The sequence below is a fragment of the Mus caroli genome, chromosome 17, assembly GCF_900094665.2.
Source record: "Mus caroli chromosome 17, CAROLI_EIJ_v1.1, whole genome shotgun sequence".
NCBI classification, from domain to species: Eukaryota; Metazoa; Chordata; class Mammalia; order Rodentia; family Muridae; genus Mus; species Mus caroli.
Genome location: NC_034586.1, coordinates 69,941,470 through 69,960,512, shown reverse-complemented (window position 1 = coordinate 69,960,512; position 19,043 = coordinate 69,941,470). Strand labels below are relative to the sequence as shown.

General features: G+C 43.0%; 1 protein-coding gene across 1 annotated transcript in view; it reads left to right on the top strand.

Moving 5' to 3' along the window:
- Positions 1-14,198, top strand: part of Srd5a2 (steroid 5 alpha-reductase 2) — a 28,729-nt gene extending 14,531 nt beyond the window's left edge. Inside the window, exons 2-5 of the mRNA XM_021150037.1 lie at positions 4,776-4,939; positions 7,186-7,287; positions 10,304-10,454; positions 14,060-14,198. Of these exons, the coding sequence (XP_021005696.1) occupies positions 4,776-4,939; positions 7,186-7,287; positions 10,304-10,454; positions 14,060-14,126 (484 nt within the window). The 3' untranslated portion in view covers positions 14,127-14,198. The remainder of the gene's footprint in view (positions 1-4,775; positions 4,940-7,185; positions 7,288-10,303; positions 10,455-14,059) is intronic.
- The last annotated feature ends 4,845 nt before the right edge of the window (positions 14,199-19,043 follow it).

The following is a 19,043-nucleotide window of genomic DNA, read 5'->3' as shown; positions in this document are numbered from 1 at the left end:
TGCAACACAGGGAAGTTTTCTATGTATTTGCAGAACTTGAATTTATCTTGATTGACAATCAAGTCTCAAATTTCATATAGTGAAAAGTCTTCAATTGGCTTGATAATCTTAGCAATAGCACTTATATTTGAAGAAGATTTAGTTAAATATGAGTTGGTGACACAAGATGTGTTATTTCTAAAATTTTTCCCCTTTGGGTTTAATCTGGATCTGCAATTTCAGTTAACCCTTTCCAATGAGAGTGCCATCACCCCCTCCACCTCCCGGTGAACATTTACTTAGTGGTGACAGAAAGCCTCACATTTACAGAATACTTAGACTCTATCCGAATGAGCATAAAATATTTAAAATTGACATCAGCAGCACAGGAAGAAATTAAAGAGACATGGTTCCAGACCATGGACAAAGCCACAAAAGGTAGGTAGGGCATAGCATGCTATCTTCGTTTCTTCTCCTGTTGCTGTAGTAAAACTACTCAGGGTGGAGAGATGGCTCAGTGACTAAGAGCAATGGCTGTCCTTCAGGGGACCTGGGTTCAATTCCCAGCACCCACATGTCAGCTCACAACCATGTAAAACTCCACTTATAGGGGATCTAATGCCCTCTTCTGGCTTCTGTGGGCCATGCATGCAGGTAGTGCACATACATACATACATACATACATACATACATACATACACATACTGTGATGGTTTGTATATGACTGGCTCAGGAAGTGGTACTATTAGGAGGTGTGGCCTTATTGGAGTAGGCCAATAGGAGTGTTACTGTGGGCATGTGCTTAAAACCCTCATCCTAGCTGCCTGAAAGTCTTCTAGCAGCCTTCAGATGTAGATGTAGAACTCTCAGCAACTCCTGCACCATGCTTGCCTGGATGTTGCTATGCTCCCGTCTTGCTGATAATGGACTGAACCTCTGAACCTGTACCCCAGCCCCAATTAAATGTTGTCCTTATAGGCGTTGTCTTAGTCATAGTGTCTGTTCACAGCGGTAAAACCCTAAGCCATATACCCATACACACAAAATAATAATAAAAGTTTCAGATAAAATAATCTGACAAAGTAATTTAAGGGAGAAGGGCTTGATTTATTCTGCTCATCGTTCCAGGGTACAGTCAGTCACAGTGAAGTCGTCAAGGCAGTGGGAACTTGAAGTAGCTGGTCACTTCACACCCACAGTCAGGAAGCAGAGAAGAATAAATGCATCCATGCTAATGCCCAGTTTGGGTTCCCAGCTCAGGGAATGACAATTAAGATGGATCTTCCCACATCAATTTATGTAGTCAAGATAGTTTCTCACAGGCATGGTAAAGGCTCATTTTCTAGGGAATTCTAGATTCTTGTCAGGTTGATAAACAGCACCAACCATACAGAGCTGAAGGAGAAATTGTGTCCAAGTCCCTGGTTTTGATTTGCAGTCTTGTGAACCAACTAACTCTCTTACCCCTCTCTTCATCATTTTTTAATCTTTTTTTTTTCAACATGGAGACATAAACTGTTTTGAATTGCTTCCAGCTTTCCAAAGCAAAGCCATTTATGTCCTAAGAGCCATGTTTGTTCCCTAGGACTTCTGGCTCCTCACTGTTCTCCATGTTTACGGATTTCTTTCCCTTTTCCCTTCTGGTTGCATGGGGATGAAGGGACGAGGGTGGGAATAATATTCTCTATTCCGAAGACCCACAGAGTCTCAGTAAAATCCACAGAGCCATCCACATTCTCTTGTGTTTGCTCATCTACACACCTAAGACTCCTGGAAGAGTCTGGGTCCTGAATGGCTACACATCAGCCCGTCATGGCTGTACACCAGCTGTGCTGTGCATGAACAACTAAGGGGCGTCCAGCATCTCAGACCTCTGCCACTTTGTGGCTGCAGATAGCCTGCTCTGACACATCCCTTTGGTTAAGAAACAAGGATGATTGATGTAGGAGGCCGTAAGCTTGGATTGGGTTCATGGTTTACTTTGGAAGCCCCATAAGCTGAGTATTTGGTCTCATTTAGGGAACAAAGGTACACTGTCAAGAGGCAGTGATATCTGGAAATATCAATATGGATGGAGTGCCAGAAAAACAGCACTCTCTGAGGTCTAGGAGTAACAATTCACCAGCAGCAACAGGCAACCAGGCCTTCGTCCATCAATACCACTCCCCTCAGGAAGCCAGGGCATCATGAAGAAGTAGCTACTCACACATCAGAGGCAGGGAGGATGCAAGGGATGGCAAGGATCCTTTATTGTGTTGGAAAGTAAGGGAACAATTGAAGAGAAAGGGAGACAGGAGGTTGCCCAACTGCTCCACTAGACCTACTTGTGATAAACAGGGTGTGGAAAAGAATAATGGCTCTAGATGCTAGTGAATATTGGATAAACAAAGTTCTATAACTTCATATTAATTCATATATACATATATATACACACACATATATGTATGTGTATACACACACATATATATGTATACACACATATATGTATATATATATATATATATATATATATATATATATATATATATATACCTTTGTCACTAGAAGTTACTATTCCTTACTCTGATAAAATGTAACTAGAAGGACAACTAAGCATTTCTCCTACATCCTGTGCTTTGACTTGCCTTCTTGTGTGAGGTCTGTACCATAAAAGAAGGGGAAACAGGCAGTGCCCTCACTCACAATCCTGCCCGGAGGGATTCTTTTACTCTTTTGCACTTAGCAGCTCTTTTTAAAAAGTCATGGAAAGATGACTCAGCCTGTGGGTGATTTTGGAGTCCCTTGAACAATAATAGCCTTTCTGATGGTAGCAGTTACTTGTTGCTGTTTTATTGAGAAGAAGAGCTTTTGGTCATCAGTTGAAGACCCTTGCCATCCCTTGCATTCTCTCTGCCTCTGATGTGTGAGTAGCTACTTCTTCATGATGCCCTGGCTTCCTGAGGGGAGCGGTGTTGATGGACGAAGGCCTGGTTGCCTGTTGCTGCTGGTGAATTGTTACTCCTAGACCTCAGAGTGTGCTGTTTTTCTGGTGCTCCATCCATATTTTCAGACACCACTTTCCCCAGGAATACACCTGAGTGTTATAAAACTCCTGAGACCATCTCATTCCCTAGCTTTTCCTTGTAAACTTTCATATAGTTTATCTTTACCCCTGTGGTAAGGATCCCAGGGTCCCAAGCTGTGGAAACACTCAAAGCACTGTTCTCTAAATCATTCAGCATTGTGTGACCCATTGAGCAGAGCAGAGCTTTGCAGGTAGAGTAAAGGATTCTATTAGAGAGCGTGAAAGAGCCATGCCCCTCCTTACTCTCCACAACACTGGAACGTGAGCTATCAGCTTTAAGGCTGCAGAGAGCGTGAGTGTGGTAAATGGGTCTATCTAGGGTGAACTGATGTCACAGGGTTGGTTGCGTTTGATGTCACCCAGCCTTTCCTTTATCAGATTGCTGCAGGTTGCTGCAAACTTTTAGTTCATATTCAAATTTCTGAAAAAAGGCATAATCCTGACATGTTTGTGGAGCCAATTTTTATTCCCTCGATTTGTATGGGGGTGATAATTCTTTTAGTTGTCCCTCTGTCATCAGCTGCTAAATGGGGATGCTGTCTACCTTCTGTAAATAAAACAAGACACCAAATGGGTAGCTTCTATGCATTTTAACATTGTAAGACAAACAAACAAGTAAAAAAAACCAAAATGACAACAACCAAACCAAACCACCACCAGTAGAACAAAACAGAACACAAGCAAAAAAATCGTTCTTGATAGACACCTAGCTTATTTCAAGTCTTCTGGCAGTGAGATATTGAATATCTATCTATCTATCTATCTATCTATCTATCTATCTATCTATCTATCTATCTATCTATCTATCTATCTATTTATTTTTTTGAGACAGGATTTCTTTGTGTAACAGCCCTGGCTGTCCTTGAACTCACAGAGACCCACCTGACTTTGCCTCCCAAGTACTGGGATTAAAGGGGTACACTACTCACATCTAGCTGAGATATTGAAATCTTACGAGAATATAACCAAAAGTAGTGTGCTTGGAACATTTAAGAAATATATTTGTAGCCTTTTACAAAACTGCCATGCTGAACTAAATCACTAGCTATGGATTACACATGGAGGGACCTATGGCTCCAGCTGTATATGTAGCAGAGGATGGCCTTATCTGGCATCAATGGGAGAAGAGGCCCTTGGTCCCAGGAAGGCTCAGATGCCCCAGTGTAGGGCAATGCCAGGGCAGGGAGGCAAGAGTGGGTGGGTGGGTGGTGGAACACCCTCATAAAAACAGGGGGAGGGAGGATGGGTTAGGGGGTTTCTGGAGGAAAAAACGGGAAAGGGGATAACATTTGAAATGTAAATAAATAAAATGTCCAATAAAAATTTAAAAAAGAAATTTTCTGATTGTATGAAAAAAATTATGTAGAAACAGACAGTTACCTCCATTTAATGCACATCTTTGTGTACGCTGTGCTGGGCATACAAGGGCATGCCACCACGGCAGGCAAAAAAACAAAACAAAACCAAACAAAAAACAGAAAAGAAAAAGAAAAAGAAACAACAAAGACAAATTCCGATAGACTGTGAAATCAAACTCAGGTCCTCAAGGTTGCAAGCCAAACACGTTATTGACTGGGCCAAAATTAATGGGAGAGTGTTTGCAACTCGTAGTATCATTATCTCGTTGGACTATTTTGTGGTTTGCCCTCTCTCTCCCTGCTTGCTCCCGGCTCCCTCCCCTTCCCTTCTTTCTTTCCTCAGTAATGACTCTTAATCACTTTCTTCTTCCTAGGACATTTATTTACTCATTGCTCACCAGAGGAAGGCCTTTATCAGCGGTGATCTTTCTGAAAGCCACTGCCTTCTGCATAGGGAACGGACTCCTGCAAGCCTACTACCTGGTTTATTGCGCGGAATACCCCGAGGAGTGGTACACAGACATGCGGTTTAGCGTCGGTGAGTGACTGACTGTCTCCTATCCCTTCCCAGGTAACACCAGTCCCACCGGGTCAGTCACAGTTGTCTCTTCTCCGCCTCTTCACAATCTCTCTTCCCACTCATAACCCGACTCTGGTCTTTCCCTGTAAGGCAGCCCGGGAGATTGTTCAAACACTGCCATTTCCCGTCTCAAAAGGGTCCAATAGATTTCTACCATGCCCAAGAAGCAGGCTTCGCTGCTTATACAAACCAAATGTTCCCAGTCTTTTCAACTTAGCAGTTTTTCTTGCTCCCTTTATCCCTGCTTTCTGTGGTATCTCCAGAAACCTTGCTCCGGGGATTCCGTCACGCCTGTTCTGTCCAGGATGCTATGTATTCCTAGGATGTTCTGCCACTCTGAGCTTTGAGGCTTGCCCCTTTCCTTTGCTTCGTTCATCTCTCTACCAATTTACCCCTCCTCAAAGAGACCGTTCCAAAACACCTTATCTGAGATAATTGAAGAACTTGATAGTTAAAAATGTCCTCTATTTTCCGTGAAAGAGGATGTGGAAAGAGGGTAAGCACCAGAGGGGATGCAGACACTAAGAAACCAAAGTGCTCTAAATCAGCACGAGCTAAGCTCATATGAACTCTCAGAGATCGAAGCAGCAAGCACAGGGCCAACACGGGTCTGCACCAGGTCCTTTGTGCGTATTTTATGGCTTCCACGGATTCCTGAGTGTGTAAACAAGTGGGTCTCTGATTCCTGTGACTTCTCTTGGGTTCCTTACCTTCTGTTGGCTTGTCTCATCCAACTTCAGTGTGACAGTTTTTGCTTTATATTATACTATATAATATATTATATTAAATATATATATTTTATATTTTATATCTTATATATTTTGTCATATTTAAAATGAATGAATGAAGGAATGGATGAAAATCTAGCCACTAGGGTAAAGGTTAACAACTGAGCTGTCATTCATATCTGCTGGATGAGGGACAATTGGTTTCTCCAATGGAGTGACTCTAGGCATATCAACCACTCCAGGATAGGCCTCATGTTCAGGAGTAGTTGACCAACATATAATAGATACAACAGAGTCCACAGTTTTGTTTGTTTTTGTTTTTGTTTTGTCTGTGTATATGTGCTTTCATTTGGCTACAGCTTGGCATATTTCTTTGGGAGGTGTTTTTGTCTTGATTTTAGGAGGGGGTTGTAGTAAGTTTTTGTTTTTTTGAGAAAGAACTTAAAGTTGGGTGGGTAGAGAGGGGGAGAGGGTCTGGAGGAACTTGGAGGAGGGAAAGAATTTAATTAGAATATATTTAAATTTAAAAGTCATCTTGAATAAGAAAAGATATGATAAAAATGTCCCCCTACTTTATTTGTGTGTATGTGTGCATGTTTCTGTGTGTCTGTATGTGGGTGCACATGGAGGCTAGAGATGAATTGTGGGAGCTGTTCCTTGGGACAGCTATCTGCAGTGTTTTCTGAGACAAGGTCTCTTGCTAAAATTAGACTGGTTTATATGTCTACATATACGATGTATAATTATAATGTATGTGATATATAATGTATACTACATATAATATATGTAATTATATGTTTAGGGCAGGGAGTACCATGGATCTGCATCTATGTCCCCTTTGCTGGGTCTGCAAATGTGTGTCACCATGAGGGCTTTTGAAAGGAGGAAACTCAGGTCCTCATGCCTGTAAGCCACTTTACAGACAGAGCCATTTGTCTGGTACCCTCCCGTCCTGTTTGTAAGGAGAATCTAGGTCCAGGATGTTCAGGACATTGGAGCGCTTTGTTTAGTATCTTGGCTCATGATAAACAACAGTCCGTCACTAGAGCACAGGCTTGATCCTTATGAATGTCCCAAGTCACAGTCTGCCTAGTGGCTCACTACTCCTGGCTGTCTTTAGCACTAGTTCCTGCTGGACTCTCCTCTCCCTAGCTACACTACCTTTTGGCTTACACTAAGCTGTTAAGCCATAGTTATGTCTATGCTGGATGTCTGCAGTCAGTAACCCCTGCACTGAGAATCCGGCCCCAAAACTAAACTAAAACCCAAACCAAAATGAACCAAAAGAACAAAACAATAAAATATCCAAAACCCAAAACTAAACACAAAACCAACCAACCAACCAAACAAACAAAACCAACAACAATAACAAAACAGACAAACAAGTAAACAAATAACCCCCAACAACCTATCTTGTGTGATAAATACCAAGTTAAAACAAATCTTTTGACCTGCCTCCTTTTCCTCTTTGCCAAGGTGTCTTCCTCTTTATTCTGGGGATGGGGATCAACATCCACAGTGACTGCATGCTGCGCCAGCTCAGGAAGCCCGGAGAGGTCATCTACAGGATCCCACGAGGTAAGGCCTCCCCTGACACCAAGATTCCCGTTGTCCAATGGAGCCTGTCCCAGTGATTAACAAAGGGGGTGGGTCTGTGACAGCACAGCCATGCACTGGATACACTTTGGCTGCTGCCTGTCCTTCTCTGCATACTCTGTCCCATCTATGGAACCCAAGAAAGCTCCAAGAGGGCTGAGGCTGTCGCTGAGTCGGTAGAGTGCTTGCCTAGCATGCTTAAAACCCTGCGTTACGTCTCCAGGAACAGTTAACTCCAGGCATGGTGCACATGTCTATGACCCCAACACTTAGGAGGGGAGGTAGGAAGATCAGGGGTTTAAGGTTATTCTTTAGTATACAGTGAGTTCAGGGTTAGCCTTGTTACACACACACACACACACACACACACACACACACACACACACTCACAGAGGGAGAGACAGAGACCAAGAACCACAAGAGACTTCCCTCCCACCCAAGGAAAGAAGATCATAGTGCCCTCAAGGTGACAGAGGGCACTAGGCTTGCATATAAGCAATGAGGAATAGGTTACAGCCTAGGACTTAAGCCTATCCGTTTACCTCCCTGTGTTAGCAGCAAAGCTGAGGGTTTCATTGTTATGTAAGCATCACAGCCTTCTTACACAAACCTGCACTGGCAGCCTCCAGCACACCTAGGTTATAGAGTGCAGCCTATTCTGAAATTTTTGAATTACAAAAAACAGTCTTGCTAAAATCTAAAAGGCAAACCGATCTCAGCCGAGGCCTATATATGATTCCCGTCATCAACATTGTGTATTTTACCTTCCTGCCTACTGGAAGTTTCCCAGAGCAGCATGGGGTTGTCTTACGGTTCATTTTTTTCTAAGCAGAAGAATTATGTTGTAACAATGACTGGCATAATAAACCATAACACAGACACTTAATATAACTCTGTAATAATCAGAGATTAAATACTATATTCAATCATACGCTGTACTTTCTCCCTTAAAATTATTTTTTAAATTATGAATTTTGTCTTGCATGTATGTAGGTGCTTGCAAGTATCCACATGAGGCGAGTTTGAAGTCAGGTGTCGCCTTCAGTTTCACTTTTACCTTCTTTTGTTGATGTAGTCTCTCCCTGAACCTAGCACTTGCTGATCCAGCCAGGTGGCCACAGAGCCCCCAGGACCCCCCTGTTCCTGCTTCCTCAGCACTGTGAAAATAGGCATGCACCGCTGTGCCTGGCTTTAATGTGGGTACCGGGGATTGAACTTGTGTCCTCAGGCATGGTAATGACTGGGCCTGGGCTTTCACACCATGGACACCATGCGGTGTTGACACTGTGATAGCTGTGGTGTTCCTCAGTGGCGAATGTTCAAGGCCTGTTACAGTCTAAGTGGCTCGCCATGGTGTGTACAGTCTGCTGTTGACGGACATGCTACGTGCAGCACACAACTGTGCCGCTTTGGAGACCCAGAAAGCTTGCAGCTGTACCCAGTCCCAAGAAAGTAGGAGTGTGAGTCTGACCAATAACGTTTGACAAAGAATCAGACCAGGTGACCCACACACCAAGTGGACAGTGTTCCCATCCTTCCTTCTGGATGTAAACAGAGACCTTGCTTGCAGTAAAAATGATCTGGATTATTTGATGTTGGTGTAGACTGACAACTACTGATTAATGATGACAAAGCTTTTGTGATTAGTGGGTAATTATTATCTGAAAAATAATAATTGGTATCCGAAGAACTAAGTTAGACCGTTCGTGATATTCATGGCTAATCAGACCCTTTGCAATAGACAAGGGTCCTTCACACAGTCAAAGGTATCATGGGCAGAACGGTAGGGGAACAGGGTTATCTTTAAAAAAAGCAATAGAAAGAAGCTCGCTTCTTGTGCCAGCTTGCACACAGCTGGGACAAAGTTACTGGACAGAGTGACATCAGCTCACAGCGTCCAAGTGGGGAAGCTCAGGCGAGGAAGCCTTGTCATACTAGGGGAGTTCTTGTCATTGGTGGCAGGAACATGGGGTGACTTTCTTCAATCTCCATAGCAGCTAGAGAGTGGAGAACTTGGGCAGGAACCAGGCTGTCTTTCTCTTTCTATAGTCCATACCTGATAGCCTTCCACCTGCCAGCAAGGGCCCATGGCTGAAAGGTTCTATACCCCTCTGAAACATTTCACCAGCTGGGGACAAAGTGTCCACAAGAATCTGTGGGCAGCACTCACATTCTAACCACAGCAACACTTTAAAACTTCGGCTTAATAATTACGTAAAGATGAGCAGAGACAGTTCTTACAAAACCAGACTGCCAAGGTCAGTTTTTAACCGAGTTATGAGACCGAGATAGAATGACTTAAAAGCACAATGTAATGTAATTATAGAAGGAGAAAAGCCGTTTTGGTCACAACTTTCCTAGTTTAATATGGCTCATAAAGTTTGAGTGTGGGTATAATGGATGTCATTGGACATAGCTTGATTTCTAGATAGTTCTGAGAGAGGAAATATCTTGTGGGGTATCTCAGCAGCAGCTGAGTTTTCCCAACCCAAATATTCTCTGCTTTCAACTTGAACAGTGTATAGTGTAGGGGGGCCGGGTAGTGGACAATCAGAGGGTCAGACAAGAATCACATCACTCACACATGTTAAGTCTCACTTTGTGGGGCTGGAACGCACCATTAGCGGTTGACATTTGACCTTGCCAGGAAAGGCTTAGGAAGGAGCTGCCTGAAGAGGTCCTTTCATAGAATGAGACAAAAAGCAGGTCTTCGGCACCTCTTGCTTGTCTTGCTTGAAGCTGGTGGTCCGTTGTAAAGAAACCGGCAGGAAGCCCCTCGGGGAGATAGGGCCAGTCCTCAGGATTCCAGAACATTCTCCAGGCAAGGGGCTGTTTCCCCCACATCTCTGCAAAGCTTCCTCTGAATGCTGGCTGTGGAAGGAGCCTCCCGCTTATGTTCCTTTGCCTGTCTTTGTGAGTTGTGGAATAAGACACAGGGATGCAGTGTCACGGTATCGCTGTTCTGAGTGCCGTCTTTTTTTGATTCTTTTGCACACAGGTGGCTTGTTTACATATGTGTCTGGAGCCAATTTCCTGGGCGAGATAATTGAATGGATGGGCTACGCTTTGGCCACTTGGTCTGTTCCAGCCTTTGCTTTTGCATTTTTCACACTTTGTTTCCTGGGGATGCAAGCTTTTTACCACCACAGGTAAACCTTTAACAGAGAGGTCTGCCTTAGTTTTGTTTCCTGTTGATCTGTTAGTGTTTTACAACAAAACAACGTAAGAAAGAAAGGGCCCGTTTGGCTCCATCTTCCGGGCTATGCACGTCAAGGTGGCTGGAACTTGAAGCAGCCCGTCACATTGCCTTCACAGTCAAAAGTAGAAAGCAAAACAAATCAATGCATACATAACATATATGCTCTGTTTGCCCCTCTTCATTTAGACAGTCCAGGGTCCCTCATCAGGGAAATAAGTCTTGCCAAAATTAAGACGGGTCTTCCTACATCAATGGACTTAATCAGGACAACCCTTCACAGGAATTTCTCTGAGGCTATCCTTAATATAAACAGTCCCTCACAGGTATGACCAGACTACCTCCTAAGGGTAGTTGACAATTAATAGTGTCACAAGGTCGTTGCATCTACATAGTAGTATTCGTCTCCAAATAAGATTTATTACCACCTGGCTGGAAACTTCAGATAGTGGGTTAAGAGGTGAAAGAAATGTCACGTGTCAGTTCAGTTCTCTTCCATTGTATTTCTTGATGTGTCTGTTCTCCAGGGATGAGACCATTGCCAGCCATCACCAAGCAAGGAAAGCAGGTGAGCCCCGAGTGCTCCATCTGCTGGTCCATGTTGGAACTGCAGGCAGTTAAGGTCCCATTACGCCACACCCCTACCCTCACTCCGCCCCCTTGGAGGGTTGGTCTACAAATCGTTAATCCCTTAGCCAGGGGTAGAGAGGGGCTAGGGATCATTGAAACCCTGTCCCTCTCAAGGTAGGAGGTGATAGATAGGACATCATCTGCTTACTTTCAAGTAACTTTTGTAGAAAGATGAATGCCTAGAGACCAAGAAGGAACACATGGATTAAAGGACTGAGCTGAGCGCATCTTAATTTTTCTCCTCGGTGTTTCTGCCTCACCTCAGTGTTTTTGTCTGGCTAATGATTTTTCTAATAGCTTTTAGGATTAAATGAGGCACAAGCTCCTTTTGAATAGTAACTGAGACCAGTTTGGAAATAGGCAAAGCAGCGATTTCTCCTGTGACCTAATCCTACCACTTCCTGTCTCAAAAGGGACAGGGTTTCAAGGTTCACAGCCTTTGAGAGACATGGCAACAGCCCATTTCAGGAGAACCTGCTGCCCATCAGAGGCAGTAAACGAATGGCAGAAGTCAGGGCATTGCCTGGTACATGGAGCGTCTCTGAAGAGCATAGACAGAGTTCTCTGTCAATATTTCCACCAGAAGTTTCCAGCTGGTGCAATGTCAAAATCAAATTGAGGCCTTCTGGTTATATTCCTCCGGGAGGGAGAGCCAGGGGTGTCTCTTTTACTAGGACCAAGAGGGCTTTGTGACGGTGCTCCTGAAGCAATGGCAGGCGTTGGCGGGGGAGACGGAGCACACAGGGTCTTTTCAAGCCAAAGCAGGGCAGACCGGGCTCTTCTGGCACACATGATCGCTTTTGTCTTCCAGTTCAAACCCAAAGCACTTTAGCAGAGAGCATTTTGTCTTTATTATGCCTCAAGGGCCATTAGTTTCAACCAGTTAAGAGGACAACTTGGTCAGCATTAATTTCCTCAGGCTGTCACAGGAAAGGACCCCAGCTGCATGGTTTAGAGCAAGGGGGAAAAAAAAATATCTATCTTTTCAGAATTCTGGAGACCAGAGGTTTGGCCTTAAGGTATAGGCAGGGCTGTGCTCTCTGGAATGGCTTGCTTCCTTGCTTCTTTCTGTTCAGTTCTGGTGGAGACTAGCTGTTCTTGGTTCTCCATGGCTGGGGTAGACTCATTCCAATCTCTGCCAGTGTTTCTGTGACCTTCTCATCCCATATATCTCCTGCATGTCTCTTTTCAGATCTGTGGGATTAAGGGTCCACCCTGCATCAGTATGGGCTATTTCAGTTCATTACATATGCAATGACTGTATCTTCAGGTGTTGGGAGTTAGGACTGCAACCTACCTTTTAGAGGGCAAAATGAGATCCATCCTTGTAGTTGCATCCCCAAACTCCTGGAAAGGATATTTTCAAAAGATGCTGCAGATTCTCTGAAGTTAATGTTGTCCATGCTTTTTGTAAATTTTATTTGTTGTAAGCAGGTGTTTAGTTAGACACAATAATGAGCCTCGTGGCATTTTCATAATTTATAATGTGTTTTTATTATATGCGTCTTTTATTCCTATTTTGTTTTCCTCTTGCTCTTACATGTTTTTATCTTATTTTCAAAGGTATACTTTAATTTACATGTGGGGTGTGTGTGTGTTTGTATGCATATGTGTGTGTGCGGACACTCAGAAGACAGCATCAGATACTGGAGCTGAGTTACCGGCAAGGATTTACAAACCTCTGGACATGTGTGCTGGGAACCAAATTTGGGTTCTCTAGAAGTGCAACAGAGCTTTTGACTGCTGAGCCCTCCTGTTAGCCTTACTGACTTGACCTTTCATGACTGAGGGAGCCTCATTAGAGTTGGTTACAGGGTCCTTGGTAAGGAATTATTTACAAGAACATGGTGTCCTTACTGGTGGCCACACCACCGGAGGAAGAAGACATCTCTCCCTCCCCAGCAACTATTAGCTGCCTACAGGTCCTCAGGGAGGTGTTGTCCCTGTGAACTCCTTCCTTCTAGCTATGATTACCTGCCTGTAGGTCCTAGCGGGGAGGGTCTCAGCAGGACATTGACAGGTTTTATGTGACAGGTTTTAATCTTGTGCAGGTTTTATGTGCAGGTAGACTCAGGAGTGCGATGGTGATGTCATGTTCTATAGCCAGCTGTCTACTTCACTGCATTCCGTCTCTCACATCCCTCCTGTCCCAGTTTCTGTGGTGCTCCTGAGCCTTGGAGAGGGTGATCCACTCATGGCAGGGGGCTTAGCAGTTCCTGATTCTCAGTCCTGTGACTCATTATGAGTCTTTGCCGTTATTGCTGCCCATTGCAAAAAGGAGCTTCTCTGGGCAAAGCTGACAGTAGCACTGATCTGTGTGTATAAACAGAGTCATTAGACAGCGCTTTGATGGGCACAGCTTCTCCATTTAGCAAAAACAGTTGCAGTAACTTCCCCACTCAGGCTGTGACCTTCCCAGCTATGGGTTTTTGCACCGGTTTTTAGAGTTGCAGATGTGGGCCTCCTCCTGTCGAGCAGCCCTCAGGTCCACCCGGAGAGAGATTGGTTATCTTTATTACCGACTTTTGCCGCTATTACACCAGTTGGCCAAAGTTTTTGGGAGGCTTTGACTTCCTGTAGTTTTCAGCAAAGTGAGCTCAAAGGAGTACTTTCTTTTTGTGTATTAGAAAATCTGGTGAACTATACATATCATAAAATCTACCACTTTAACAGTTTTTAAATGTAAACTTGAGTGTTAGCAAGTATGTTCGTAAAATTGTATAACCGTCACCTCTGGATATAATTTTGTATTTATCTGCACACAAATTACCAACGTTGACAAGGAACAGACTGGAGGAAGTGGGTGGATGCTAGGCGCGGGGTCCCCAGGAATGATCAGCTGCTAAGTAACTGAGTTGACTTGTGTTGGTTATGTTGGTCACTACGCTGTTGCACTTATAATGATTCCTTCCTTTCTTGTCTTCTCAGGTTCTACCTCAAGATGTTTAAGGATTACCCCAAATCTAGGAAAGCCCTCATTCCATTCATCTTTTAAAGAACCCTAACTTTAAGGAACAAAGCTTCTATGGAGAAACTGCCCAGCTGCTGAAACTATAAACTGTAAACTATAACTGAACAGTGTCTTGCTTGCGTATATATATCTGATGATGTATGTGTTAATAGGTCTCCTGTTATTCCAGTTGCTTGAGGCATGCACAGTCATGGCTGTTCAGCCTATACTCCTGTCTGCCCAGAGAGCTCTAACCTAATTTCCTTTCGGAGACTCATAGGGGCCATTTTATTCTTAGCTATCCCATCTAGAAGCTTCCCTGTTCTCTATTTTTTTTCCAATGTCAGATCTGAAGATAGGACTTTTTTCTTATTCTTTGTCACTTTGGGGAAGTTCTGCAGTCAAAACCTTTGGGCTGACAAAATGAAAAATGAAATGATAACATTTTCAGGAAAGTGGGCAGAACTGGAAATTATTATATTAAGCAACCTAATCCTGACTCAGAAAGACAAATACTGCATGATTTTTTTCATATGCAGGTTCTAGATTTTAATGTGTATATATGTATCTGCATCTGTTCATATGTGTATGTTGAGGGTCATATAGTTCATTGATTTAGAAAGGAGATCATTAGGAGGGGAAAAGAGGTCTTGTGGAGAAGGAAGAAGAGGGAAATAAACTTTGTGTGGCATGAAAGCAGAGAGGGAGGAAGGGACGCAGCAGGGGAAATGTAGGCGAGCAGGGGAGGAGGATTGGCAAAAATAAAATATGCATGAAAATGCCATAATAAAACCAATTACTTTGTATGTTTGTTTTAAACAACCAACCAACCAACCAACCAACCAACTTATCAACTAACTAATCAATCAGCAAGCCAGCCAACCAATCAACCAACCAATCAACCAACCAACCAAAAATGAATGTCTGGGCTGAGGGCAGTGCTTAAAGAAGTAATTAAAAGAATACCTTTTGTATGCCTACAGAGTGGCAAAGATTTACAAGTTTAAGCACCATAGACCCCAGAGCATGCTTAAATGAAAGACTGGTCCCGGCTTCCTCTGCATTAGTTAATTAGGAATATATATATATATATATATATATATATATATATATATATAAGCTTTAATAATGGAATTCCCTTTTTGGACCTAAGTCCAAATGTACAGCGTCTCAGCCAGTGATCACCGGGTATTCTAGGAGGTTTCACAATTAGAGCTACCATAACTTCATTCACAACACTGCTATGGATTTTCTTGATTGTCAGGTTTTATGGAGTACAAAGAAAAAGATACAGCCATGAGTGGCTCCTGAGAGAATAAAGAATTGTGTTGCAACAGACAGTGTGAACACCTATCAGGAACACTTCTAAGTATGAGAAGTTCATGTGTAAGACAGTAGACCATTCAAATTGAAGAGCTGTGTGCAATGATGTGAAGGAGAAGCTCTGAGCAAGTTTCTTCTGGAATTTCTTCCTTATGATCCTTGAGACATATTTTAGAAGATGTGTCCCAGTGGTAGGTTGAACATCAGCTCTCAGTCCCAATGGCAGATGCAAGATCTGCATGATCTGCCCAGATAGATGCTCATCTGGGTAGAAAACCCCTTTCATCCAGTTCAGACGGGTTTCACACTTAGTTTTATTTTACTTTATCTTACACTTCAAGCTTCAAATTGTAAAAATTAGGAGGTTTCTACATAAACTGAAGCCCTGGTGTTCTTTTAAAATGGTTACTCTCCATCTTCCTAACAGGGAGTTCCTCATGTTGTGGTGATTCCAACCATAAAATTACCTTTGTTGCTACTTCATAACTGCAATTTTGCTACTATTATGAACCATAAAGTAAATATCTGTGTTTTCCAATGGTCTTAGGTAGCCCCTTGGGAAAATATCATATGCCACCCAAAGGGGTCATGACCCACAGGTTGAGAACCCAGGCCTTTAAAAGTTGGGAGGAGAGACATAAGAGACAGAAGATAATGGGAGGGTGAATATAATCAAAGTGCTATACCCAAATCAGAAGGTTTAGTGAGATGATGAATGCAGGTCACTGGTTCTCCACCTTCCTAACGCTGTGACCCTTTAATCCAGTTCCTCATATTCTGGTGACCCCCCAACCATAGAAGTATTTTGTTGTTACTTCATGGCTATAATTTGGCTATTGTTAAAAATTGTAATGTAAATATCTTATCTGCAGGAAATATGATATCTGACCACCAAAAGGGTCAAGAGCCCCAGGCTGAGAACTGCTGGTATATGCTGACCTCAGCATTCTGAGCCTGGTTCCTGTGTGAGCGAGCCCGAGAACTGGGTTGTACATGAACACTTAGGTGTTCAGCCTCCGGGGAATGGATGGCTTCCGCAAAGAGGCTGCAACGCGGGTTCTGTGAGGGAGGGACTGAGCACCCTGAATCAAAGTGGTTGAATACTTATCTCCTCCGCCCCAGGTGGGTGGGTGGGTTCAACACCATTTGCAAACATGCTTGAGAAACCGAGCTCCAGTTTTATCATTTGGTCCATAAACCGACTCGACTGTTAGTTGACACAGGGGTCATAAGAGATCTGAAGTAGGATACATAATGAAGACCCAGACTATAGTGTTACAAGCAAGTGTTCCTCCTTGTTTGCCAAATGCCTCTCGAGTCATGACCACCACCATTGCTTGAATAAAAAATGACCCAGATCTTCTGTGGCATTTACAATGTATCTATTGAGTGGTGTGATGTGGGGAGCGGGGAGCGGGTGTGGCGGCAGTCCCAAAGGCGCCAGGGACTGAAGCTAAGTTGTATGAGTTGTACCTGACTTCCTCATATAAACCACAAACATCGTGAGAGCTGCGCAGGTGTACCAGGATACTGGCGAAGCCATTTTGGTGGAGATATGCCCCTGCTGCCCTGATTAGCTGAGGCTGTGTACCTGGTGAGGTGGCGTGGCCTGCTGTGAGTGGATGGGAACTGATAGTATATAAGAGTGAGAGGCCCAGGGCTCGGGGTCTTTCGCCTACACAGTCAATGCTCTCCCAATAAACGTGTGCAGAAGGATCCTATTGTGGTGTCTTTCTTGCTGGCGAGACGGGCGCTCACAGTGTCTTTACCCCCCCCCCCTTTCCTCCCTCCATCTTAGTTTCTGGTCCTGCTGTTTTCTTTCTTGTTATCTTCCTTCATTTTGCCAGTCTGCAATTAGGGTCTGTGAACAGGGAATGATGGATGACTGACAGCTTCGAAATTACAGTTCAGAATCCCAGGAGGTATAAGGAAGGTGCGGGATGACACACCAAGGTCAGTTGTGTCCCACATGATTTCAGTGATACCCAGAAGGAAGAATACAGTGTCAAGGAGCCTTTACTAAAACAAATAACTGGAAAAAATAATCTTATAGAGAGAAAAGGTTTAATTTTGGCTCATAGTCCAGGAACGTTTGGTCCAATTGCTTTGGGTCTGTAGCAGGCAGCACATTGTGGTGGGAGCATAGAGTGGAACATGCTAAACACATATGTTTACCTCCTAGCCAAGAGAGGGAGGAAAGACAGCCAGAGTCCCTCTTTGAGGGCATGCCTCCTCTCCTCAGTGACCCAAAGACATCCCACTAGGCCCCACCCACAAAGTTCTCCCACCTCCTACTGGTGCCAAGCTGGGAACTAAACCTAAGGTTCAGGCCTTTGGGGAACTCCCAAGATGTAGACTAGGTAAGCTGTCACACACGTGGTGAATTCTCCTGTAAGAAAAGACTTTTAGGGCTCTCTGTGATTGAAGATGACTTTCCTCATATCCTTTCTTTTAGAGCTGGAGATCAAGCTCAGTAGACTGCTTGCCTACTGTGTGTGAGACCCTGGATCCCACATGCAGCACATGGTAGTGCTTACCCCGGCACTTGAGTTCCAGTAGAAAGATCAGAAGTGCAATGCCATCTTCTGCTACATAGGGAGGTATTTAGAGGCCAGATTAAGACACATAAGACTTTGTATTAAAATATTGTTTAAAAATTAGATTTTTAGATTTTTTAAAATTTGATTTACATGAAAAGAGCCTAGGGCAATCCTTTAAATGTGAAAAATGCTCAATAAATGACTGCCACCATTTGGCTTAATCTGACAAAACTGCCATTCAGCAATTGCATGTTTTTGCCACAAGAGGGCACTATCTAGAATTTTATTCAGGTGACTTCTGATTTAGTCAATTTACCAACGTGGAATTTTTTTTTAATCCCACAAAAACCTTATTACTACTTCAAATTAGTTTAATTAGCCACAAACTTTCATTTAAAAAGTTTTAGACTTTATTATTATTGAGTGTGTGTGAGTGCATCTGGAGGTCAGAGAACAACTCCTGAGAGTTCTTTCCTTCCGTCGTGGGTTCTGGGTAGCCAACACTGGTTATCACCTTTGTGTGGCAAGTGGTTTTACCCACTAAGACAGCTTGCATCCTGATCACAGGCACTCTTAATTTAAATAAGTTATTTGCCTATAATATGAGTTCTTCCCTTAACATGTGAGGGATTCTCAGTTATCTAAAGCCATTGTTTTAAACTCGGTGTTCTTGTTTAAGGCATACACACACACACACATATATATATATATAACTATATTATATATAATCATATCACATATCATTTATGACATATTACATAACAATATTATTTTATATTATACAATATGTTTATATGACTTATATATTACAGTAAATATATTATAATATATAATTATTATATACTATTTATATACCACATATAATTATAATCTATATTATATATAATATGTGATAGATATGTTATTACACACAGATATCTTTATTATCACATATAATGTATATAATAAAATAAATATAATTGTCTTAGTCAGGGTTTCTATTCCTGCACAAACATCATGACAAAGAAGCAAGTTGGGGAGGAAAGGGTTTATTCGGCTTACACTTCCATACTGCTGTTCATCACCAAAGGAAGTCAGGACAGGAACTCAAGCAGGTCAG